This window comes from Octopus bimaculoides, chromosome 6 (assembly GCF_046866305.1).
Source record: "Octopus bimaculoides isolate indiv1 chromosome 6, ASM4686630v1, whole genome shotgun sequence".
Taxonomy (NCBI): Eukaryota; Metazoa; Mollusca; class Cephalopoda; order Octopoda; family Octopodidae; genus Octopus; species Octopus bimaculoides.
The window spans coordinates 72,723,472-72,733,985 of NC_142933.1; the positions used below are offsets into that span (position 1 = coordinate 72,723,472).

At 35.4% G+C, this 10,514-nt stretch overlaps 1 protein-coding gene across 2 annotated transcripts; it reads right to left on the bottom strand.

The window, feature by feature from the left end:
• Positions 1-641: 641 nt before the first annotated feature.
• Positions 642-9,144, bottom strand: LOC106875379 (uncharacterized). 2 transcript variants are annotated; one of them, XM_014923481.3, is made up of 4 exons: positions 8,884-9,144; positions 7,080-7,236; positions 4,312-4,371; positions 642-1,282 (listed from the first exon to the last, which is right to left on the bottom strand). In XM_014923481.3, the coding sequence occupies exons 2-4, from the start codon at positions 7,234-7,236 to the stop codon at positions 669-671; spliced, it is 831 nt and encodes a 276-aa protein (XP_014778967.1). In that variant the 5' UTR covers positions 8,884-9,144; the 3' UTR covers positions 642-668. The 2 variants fall into 2 exon arrangements, with proteins under 2 accessions (XP_014778967.1, XP_052824680.1); XM_052968720.2 differs by lacking the exon at positions 8,884-9,144 and adding an exon at positions 8,133-8,249.
• Positions 9,145-10,514: the final 1,370 nt, after the last annotated feature.

Genomic DNA, 10,514 nt, shown 5'->3' on the forward strand with positions numbered 1-10,514 from the left:
CGGACATTAAATGATGCTGTCTGAAGAAATATCCTTAGCAGCCAATCTTCTGACTGAGCTCAAGAAACTTAGTTTTTCAAATTGCTGATGCTATCTGTCAGTTGTAACCCCTGATAAAGAGGTACATAATGGTAGGTTAATAAAAGCCTTAAGAGTTTTAGCCAAAAATTTATTTAAAATGTTCTAACTAGGTGCAGGCATAGCCATGTGGTTATGGATTCAGTTCCACTGTGCGACACCTTGAGAAAATATCTTTTACTATTAATCCCAGGCTGACCAATATTTAGTGAGAGAATTTGGTAGATGGAAGCCCATCATATATATTGACGGTTTTCCATGTCTTTGTGCTATTCACCACCCACTGTTTGACAACTGGTGTTGGTTTGTTAACATCCATGTAAATTTAGGGGTTCAACAAAAGACACCGATAAAATAAGTATCGGACTTAGTCCCCCCCACAAAAAACCCCCCAAAACACTAGTGCTGATTTGTTTAAAACCTACAAGCCAGAGACCCACCACGGCCACAGTCCAATGACAAAAACAAAAGATATGGAGTTATATAGAAAGCTTCAGAAACAATAAAATAATAAATGTAAAATAGTGGAGGGGGAGGGGGAAAGACAACCAAGCAAAGAAAAATGAAAAATAAATGAAGCATTTTTATTTTTACAACATTCCAGGCAAAATCTTTCCTCTTTTAATAGATCTCTTTGATTTTGATGTTTTTACTTTGTCTTTTCTTTTCTCAATATTTCTGACACGTTTCGCTTGTTTTGCCTCCTGCTTCTTCTCCACATTCTTTTCCCGTTCTTCCCACACCTTCTTGCGTTTCATTTTTAATTTCTCTTTCCTCTTCAGAGCTTTTTTTAAAAGCTGGGGGTTATCTTTGATTTTTTTCCCCATTGCCTTGTCCAGTGCAGCCTTCATCTTAGCATCTGATCTCATCTTGTCAGCAGCTTCAGAATCTGTTATTTCCAGCTCTTTAAATTTCTTCTCAGATTTCTCTACTTTAGCTAGAAGCTGTTTGTAATTTTTACCATGAAGTCCTGTTATAGTTTTGCGTTTTTTTTTATTAGAATCACCAATTTCAAGAGATCCATATAAAAACTTCTCTTCCTGGTTTACTTCTGGAACATCTTTTTCCAATTTCTTGTTTTCCTTTTTAGTTGGATTCTCTGTCTTTGCAGAGAGAGACTTTTTCTTCTTTTGAAGTTTCTTTTCTTGTTTCTTTATACGCCGTCTTTCCAAAACAACACCTCTTTCAAGTAATTTACGTTTGGCTAAAATGAAAGGAAAGTATAATTAATAAATTTAGTTATTTAACAGTTTCGTGACCATATTACAATGAAATCTATATTTCAATCAATTTTGTAAAATAATAAAAAAATCAAGAAGTATTTAGATAAAATAACTTTTACATTGTAACTAGCTGGTGCTTGGAACATAAAATTGTGAAAAGTGTTAATTTAATCATTTAGTATTTAGCTCTTTAGCATTCAAATTACTGTCAAATGTAATGCCTATTAATTCACATTGTTTTGAATTAATCATGCATTATCTTGCAGCCTTGAGATTTTGATGATGTGAATGTTTGTTTCAAATGACATTTCCAGGTAGGTGTATTTTGGCCGGATATGGTCAGTTTAAATGCTAAAGGATTAAAGCAGCCACATCTGGCCAGATCCAGCCTCTCACCACACCTATACTACAATGTCATTCTAAGGGGGAAAAAATATCATTGAAATCTTGAAACTACATATGTGGACATGTGCAACAGAGAGCTAGTGTGTTGAGAGTAAAGTTAGAGGAATTAGATGCAGTGTGCAAGATAGAAGACTGCATTGGTTTGGTCACGTGATGCATATAGATGAGAACAGTTGCATAAAGAAGTGCTGATTACTTAAAGGAGATAGAACTTGTAGAGGGAGACCCAGGAAGAAATTGAATGAAGTATTGAAGGCCAATCTCAAGACACAGAGCCTTATGAAGGGGATAACAATGAACTGAGATATCCAGCATTTTGCTATACTCAAGAGGATCTGCCAACCTCAGCAGAATTTATATCTTAAAACCACCAGAGAAGAACAGGCACACATTACATAACCTGGTTTTCTCATTTACCTTACTTTCCCACCCAAAACCACTTCCAATTCCCATCATCGTCCTCCACCTACTATTTCCACCAATCATCTTTCTGTGCCTTCTCTCTACTATTAAACCATTAAAACCTTGCTTATCTGCTATCACCCTCAATGCCCTCATATCTACCACAACCCTTGCACCCCCGAGCCTCTCCTATATTTCTCAACATCATTTACAAGTCATCTCTATCCTGCCCATTAACCCAGTCCAAACTTCTGTATCACCTCACTTATTCTCACCACCTTTAACGTCCTAACATCTTTACCATCATCTCTTTCACTACATTCTCCTTATCTTACTCTCTAACCCACTCTCTTTTCTTTCCCAGTTGAAGTATCCATGTATCTATTGCAGGACACCTATCTCTCTATACCATTAATCTCTCAATTAGCACGAATACCCCACTCCACTCTCAGTTGAGCATTTTTTGCCTCTCCCTTGCAAGGTACTTGGAGACCCTGTTGGTGATGGTGACATGCAAAAGAACATCATGTACACTGTGTAAAGTGGTCGGTGCTAGGAAGGGCGGATCTTTTTTAAAACGGGGGCCACATTTTTCATTAACGAAACACTTTGAAACTTGGAACACTGGTAGAATGTGTCATATAAAACATCTTTTTCTCTTAGTCTTCTTTAAAAAAAAAGAAATCCATAAATTATTCCATGTTAAAGTTGTCGTATTTCTGTAATTTCAACCAATCACTGACGTCCATTCAGCCGATATACATTAAGTGCCGACTACATAAACAAACGATTCTGAAACAACTAACTCTAACCCTAACCTTAGGGTTAGGGTTAGGGTTAGGGTTAAAGCAAATTTAAAATGAAAAAAGCAAATAAAACGAAGAATCGTTTGTTTATGTAGTCGGCACTTAATGTATATCGACTGAATGGACGTCAGTGATTGGTTGAAATTATCGAAATAAGACAATTTTTTACATGAAATAAATTCGAATACAAAAATATTTTTCTGTTCTATAACACAAAATAGATACGAAGTTTGAAAGTCTTTCCGCACCAAAAACACTACGTAAAACATTAATGAAAAATGTGGCCCCCGTTTTAAAAAAGATCCCGAAGGGCATCCAGCTGTAGAAACCATGTTGAAACAGACAACAGAGTCTGGTACAACTTATGGCCTTGTCAGCTCCTGTCAAACTATCCAACTCATGCCAATTTGGAAAACAAATGTCAAATGATGATGATCTTGATGATTAAGTGAAGGCAGAATCAACCAGTTGAAACTAAAAGGTTAAGATTTAGTATTAAATTTTATTTCCACCTGAAAATCAGGTTTAGCATGCAATGGCTCTTAAATATGCTTCTTTATGCAACTTGGAGTAGAATGTTAAATAGAAACAAGAATATCTAAATGAAATTTTCCATACTTCATTATTTGATAATTGATCCAAGATAATCTGTGATGAGAAAATACTTGGACTCTGTTTGTAGTGTATATATTGTTAACATTTTCATGTATAAATTTTGCTAACCATAGGGCAGTGTAACCCAGCACCATAACAGTTTGACTGTTGTACATTGCAGTGAGATATCATTTAATGTCTGTTGTCTATGCTGGCAAGCTGGGGAGAATCAGACTCTAGTCTGATTTGGCATGGTTTCTATGGACGAATGCCCTTCCTAATGCCAAATACTTCAGTGTGTTGGGTGCCTTTATGTGGTACTGTATAGGCGCTTTTGTGTGGCACCGCACAGGTGATTTTATGTGACACCGCATGGGCACTTTATGTGGCACTATCACGAGTGCTTTACACCACCAAAGAGACTGATTAACACTTCTGCTGCAGAGTATGTCTTTTAATATATAGAAATATTAAGGCATTAAGCTGGCAGAATTGTTAGCATGGCAGGCAAAATGCTTAGAGGCATTTCATCAATCTTTATCTTCTAAATTCAAATCCCACTAGGGTCGATGTAATTGACATACTCCTCTGAAATTGCTGGCATTGCGCCAAATTTGAAAATAATAAGTAGAAGTATTTTACTTTTCATAAATCCAATAAGACCTGACTCATAACCTCTGAAACACTAATTTATTCATAAGTTTTACATTGGTAGTATTAAAGTGCTACTAAGAAGATAGTAAATTAATGTTGCATATTTTGCTGATGGACTAAAATTAATGAGCAGATAATTTTCTACTTACACTGCAAGGATTCAATCTTGTTCTGAAGTTTGATTTCTAATTGAATGGCATTGTCTTCAGCTGTAAATAAACATTGAAAGTAAAATGCAGATTACAAGACATTCAGTGAGACAGAGGATGAGGAGGTAGAAATAAAAATTGCATTTTGTTTTGTTTTGAACATTCTGAATTTTAAATTGTCAGGTTTGATTCATTATTTTGGGATTAAGAAATTGAATACCAATAATATACTAGATCACGAGTTCTCAATCATTTTTTAGCTATGGACTCCTTTTGATTACTATTTTATTCTGGTGGACCCACAGACATTTGTAGTTTAAAAACTATTTTTATAGAAACTACTTTCAAAAATCCTATTTTGTTTCTCACATATCAACATGTATTGGTTGAACTATGTAAAATGTTAGAGAAAGAAACCTAGCTGTTTCTTGCAATAGACTCCACCACTCCTGTTGCAAAATGCTCATGCAATAAATTTAATGATTAAAATGTACATGTATATTAATTTAGTATTAATATTTTAATGATAAGAATAATAATTATTATTAAATACTAGGGCTTTTCTTCTGAGCCTGTTTAGCTATGTGGTGCGTGAAACTTGGTTTGCACAAGACCTGTGCTCAACGTCCATTCCCAGTGTCTGTCATATATTTAAAATACATTCCCAAATATCGTTCCATTCCTTTGATGCCATTGTATGAAGCAACAACTCACTCGCTCTTTCTTGAATCAACAGCTAAGTTATTATTATTATTATTCAAATATGACTTAGCCAATGAATCTAGAATTCTATTTCTTTCACTATTCAATTGCCAAGGCATTCAGCCAGACCCCCACCCCCAACCCCTGCTGCAAAATGCTTATGAGATAAATTTAACTATTAAAATGTACATGTATATTAATTTAGTATTAATATTTCAATGATAAGAATAATACTAATTATTAACTACTATGGCTTTTCTTCTGAACTCGTCTAGCTATGTGGTGCATAAAATTTTGTTTGCACAAGGCCTGTGCTCAACTTCCATTTTGCACACCCGTTATGAATACCCACTATTCTATTCGTACATTAACATTTTCACTTGGTGACTCTGCTAGCCCCCGACCTGTATGTTTCACCCATACATAACAAGAAAACCTTTTCCTCACCCTATCCCAACAAACCAATCTACATCTCCACACCACTCCTCTTTCTCACATTTCCTGCTTCATACACTGTGCTAAGCTCTCGCACCCCAGTCCTGCCCTCATGGCCCTCTTCCTTTGTATCATTGCTATCTGGTAGTTCCCCCCAATCTATATATACCCAAGTTTTTCACCAACTACTCGCACCCTTTAATCACATTTCCTTCACAATATCCTGCCACTTATATTATGGCATTGTAACCTCAAGGGTATGTCCTGGCACTTGCCACCATCAATATCTTTCTCTTCTTTTACTCAACCATTCCATTTATATTCTGATCTCTGTTCCTTGTGAGTACGCCCGGTATTTTGCCACCATCTCTATCCTGCTGTCTCTCACTCTTCTTCTGCACTTCCCTCAGGTTGGGTAACTGTATATTTCCTTTGCAGTAGCGCACCCGTTTCTGTCTTCATTCCTAATCTCTCTCTCTCTCCGGCTGAGTAACCTTGTACTTCCTCTACAGCAAAACACCTGTATCTGTCTGACTATAACTTTTCATCATCCAACACAAGATCATCTCCTCCCCTCTTGAAAGTTTTTTTAAATTTTTTTCTGTCTTGCAAGTACTTGGTGACCCTTAAAAGTACTACTTAAAAGCACCCAGTCCACACAGTGAAGTGCTTGGTATTTGGAAGGGCATCTAGCTGTAAAAACCTCGCCAAAAGTGACCTCGACTGTGCTTGTGCCATATAAAAAGCACTAAGTCCACTCTGCTGAGTAGTTAGTGTTAGGAAGAGCATCCAGCTGTAAAAATTCTGCCAAAACAGTCTCGCTCATGCTAGCATGGAAGGTGGATGTTAAATGATAATGATGATAGCAAAATATTTTCAGGGGCCCTTAAAATACTATGGTGGATCCTCAAGTTACTATTTTGTTACGTAGACCCCACAAAACCTTATATGAACCCTGGTTGAGAACCATTGTACTAGATCAATTCAATTCCTTACACTCTAGAAAATGTGACCTTCATGCCCCACCTGCTAGATTTTATGATGCTTTAACATTCTGAGGCCAAATCTTTCCATGAATTTTCCCTGATTCAAGTATCTTCTGTTGTCAGAATACATTTTCACCATACTTACATGTTATCAACAATCCTTGGTCACTTGTGTCTTGTCTTTCATGAAAGTTAACATTACACATCTAACTAATTCACGAATCCACTTCTTTCTAGCTTCTGCATATTCTCCTTAATCCAAGTTTGTGTGTTACAATCATCACACTTCTTAAACAGCCTTCATACAATGTTTGGCTGCAGCACAATGAAAGAAATTGCTTTGCTGTCAACAGAGTAACACTATTTCAATTTCTTCCAGTAGCTACTATGCTTTCATTACAGCCAGTTTTAGCATTATGTTCTCTTCATAACAAACCATCTACACTTTCTGGCCAGCTAGCTGAGCAATTCATGGGGTTATCGCATTGTTAAACCATATCAAAATAGATCCCCACTTGCTTATGAATCTACCATTGCAATTCTTGTGTATTTATCAATCTATTCCTAGCATAATGACATGATGATTACATAAAAGTTCTATAAAGATATATATATATATTTATATATATAGAATTCATTACTTACTTTCTTTTGACTCATTTGAATCAATTACTGGACCTTTTGCTTTGGTATGTTTAGATTTTGGTTCTAATTGTACTTTATTAGGGCCATTGGGCAAAAGAGAATAAAGCTGCTCAAACAGTTTATTGTCTTCTTCAATATTTGGTAAATTGATAGCCATCTGAAACAAAAACAAACATATAATATATATATAGTTCATTATATCAATATTATTTAATATGGACTTTGGTAATGGAGTGAAAATGAATAGCAGCATTAAGAAGTGCTAATCTCTAAATGTGGAGGGAACCTTTGGAAGAGATAAACCCAGGAAGACATGGGATGAGGTGGTGAAGCATGTCGGGTCTCGTGGAGGTGATGACAAGTGATCAAGACTTTTGGCGATTTGCTGTGCTTGAGAAGACACATCAAGCCAAGTGAAATCGTAGTTGTGGCTAGTGCTGGTGACACATAAAAGGTACCCACTAAATTCTTGGAAGGGCATCATCCAGCCAAATCAGACTGGAGTCTGGAACAGCTTGCTGGCTTACCAGCCCCAGTCAAACCGTCAACCCATGCCAGCATAAAAAAATGAACGGTAAATGATGATGGTGATGTTTGCATAAAAACTAATCAAAGTGATTCCAGTAAATGTCCTCTTCCAACATTCTTTCACTCCCAGAGCTCCCACTTCAATCAACTTTTTTCTTCCATCACATCACACGTTGTTTCTATTGAACCACCCTCCAACGATCACTTTTTCTCTTCCTATTCTTTCTTCCCTCACCTTCTCAGTAATTGGCGAAATGAAGGATATTTAGCAACAGAAAACATGCCAAACAATAAAATAATCATGAAGGGTTATATGGGGTGCTTAAACCAGAATTCTGCCGATAGCTTATTTTTAATTCAAAACGAAAAGTACTTAGCAAACAGTACTGGGGTTTGTTTGATACTGAACATTTTTGTCCTTGTTAAAAGGATAATATAAAGAAAAAAAACCCCCAGCCTGCTGGATGTTAATAACTGCGTAGAAAACGAATATGACAAAAAGAAAAAGAAATTGCGCAAACGAACCTGGGAGTATGGAGAGAGGACTTTCGGAAAATTCACAAGATCCGATTAAGAATAATTGAACTACTGAGCTGTTTTAATTTGAATCGAAATTAGTAAACAGCTGGTTATATATCGACAAATATTACTGAGAAGTTTAAATGTCGCAGGGAGAAGATGATATTAACATATTTGAAGAGACGTTTCGTCTAAGAGACAGAAAGTGTTCCCCACCCCCTTATACATGGAAATACGTCTTTTCTATAAATATAATACTAATGCCAATGTGGCGTTGTCACTTTCGTGAAAGTTAATACTTACAAACAAAAGGTAAATTGTAATTTCAAACAGTGGTTTAATCTCTAAAGGGATGGTTGTGTACTAAATTGAGTTTATTTCTTTTGGAAATCATTTGTTGCTTTAGGCAGTCAATCTTTTAGTTTTAACTTAGATATATTTTAGATTTTTGAATCGGTACAGAAAGGTTCCCTAAATTTCTTTTACAGTTTATTTTTGTGTAGTCTTTTTCATTAATTTTGTTAAGTTCTGTTCTACATATTAATTACTTTGAAATTCTCACAAGTAGAAAGTAACTCTACAGAAATCCAATGTGGAACCACGTGTTCAGAGAATTAAACAAAAATTAATAGAATGATTAAGAAATAGTGAGTATAGAATAAAACTATATTAGTATTTCTTTTTCAAGACGCATGCATGTATTAGAAACTATTAGAAATTAAAATCACGAGAAAGAAACTAATATAAATACACTTACATTTCGCCACGACGTCTCAACAACAACTACAGTATGTGAAGAAAAATTGCTAGCTTCACTTGTTATAAAGTATGAAGTCGTGATAACATTTCAAATCAATATAGACTTGCTTTAAAAAATAATTAAATAAAGAACTTTTTTTATGATATAGTAATAATATTTAATGAATTTAATAAAGAAAGACAAAATAGTCAAAATGCGCAACTAAATGTTAAATGATTATTTCCCAACGTTCGTTAAAATCTACCATTGTATAAAGGTAGATAACTTTTGTATAACATAACCAAGTCATTTTTAGTTTGTTTTTTTCTTTTTTTATAACAGAACCTCGAAACTACAAGGCATACTTTGACTAGTGAAACTAGTAAATTCGTGTGTGCTCGTGGACAAAATTAATTCCATAAATATTGACGTCATAAGAATTTATAAAAACTTCGTGAGAACGTGAAAAATAGTTTAAATTTTGGAATGGTGGAGCTCGAAGCAGATTAAGCTATAAATAATCGCGTGTTAATTTTGAGTTTCCTAGATAGAAGTTTACAAAATGAAATGAGCTAATATACCTCAAAGAAAAACAAATTTGAACTTTTGGGACAGAGCACAATAGAATCCCGTTTCTTCACGCTATCCAAACTTTCGAATTAAGTATGAGCATCAGTCTGGAGTTCAAGTCCACTTCAGTTATTTAAATGTGATTCTCAAGGATGCTTTAAATTCTATTACTTCTCTTATATATATATATATATATATATATATATATATATATACATACATATATACTCTTTTACTTGTTTCAGTCATTTGACTGCGGCCATGCTGGAGCACCGCCTTTAGTCGAGCAAATCGACCCCAGGACTTATTCTTTGTAAGCCTAGTACTTATTCTATCGGTCTCTTTTTGCCGAACCGCTAAGTTACGGGGACGTAAACACACCAGCATCGGTTGTCAAGCGATGTTGGAGGGGGGGGGGGCAAACACAGACACACAAACATATACACACACACACACACACCCACACACATATATATATATATATATATATATATATATATATATATATATATATATATATATATATATATATATACATACGACGGGCTTCTTTCAGTTTCCGTCTTCCAAATCCACTCACAAGGCTTTGGTCGCCCCGAGGCTATAGTAGAAGACACTTGCCCAAGATGCCACGCAGTGGGACTGAACCCGGAACCATGTGTTTGGTAAGCAAGCTACTTACCACACAGCCACTACTGCGCCTATATATATATATATATATATATATATATATATATATATATATATATATATATATATCAACTTTTTAAGTTATACATATACATGTATGTATGCATGTATGTATAAGCGTGGTGTATGTGTGAGTGTGTGTGTGTGTTTGTGTGTGATGTGTGTGGTGTGTGTGGTTGTGTACACACTTCATATTGCAATTAGCAATGCAAACGACTCGTCAATCTCGATCAGCATGGAGGTAAAAACAAACAAAAACAAGCAAAACTAAACAAAGCCTTTTCTCGAGAAGAACAAAAAAAAAAGTGCTTCCTTTTGTACGATTCCAGCCGTGGCGTAGAATGGATCAGGTGTGCCTGTTTACGTTTCTTCCGTTCTCTCGTCCATAA

Coding starts and splice junctions, on each gene's coding strand:
- LOC106875379 (XM_014923481.3), bottom strand. CDS start 7,236: ATGGCTATCAATTTACCAAATATTGAAGAAGACAATAAACTGTTTGAG. Junction 4,372..7,079: donor TTCAAATGAGTCAAAAGAAA/GTAAGTAATGAA, acceptor GTTTATTTACAG/CTGAAGACAATGCCATTCAA. Junction 1,283..4,311: donor CAAGATTGAATCCTTGCAGT/GTAAGTAGAAAA, acceptor CTTTCATTTTAG/CCAAACGTAAATTACTTGAA.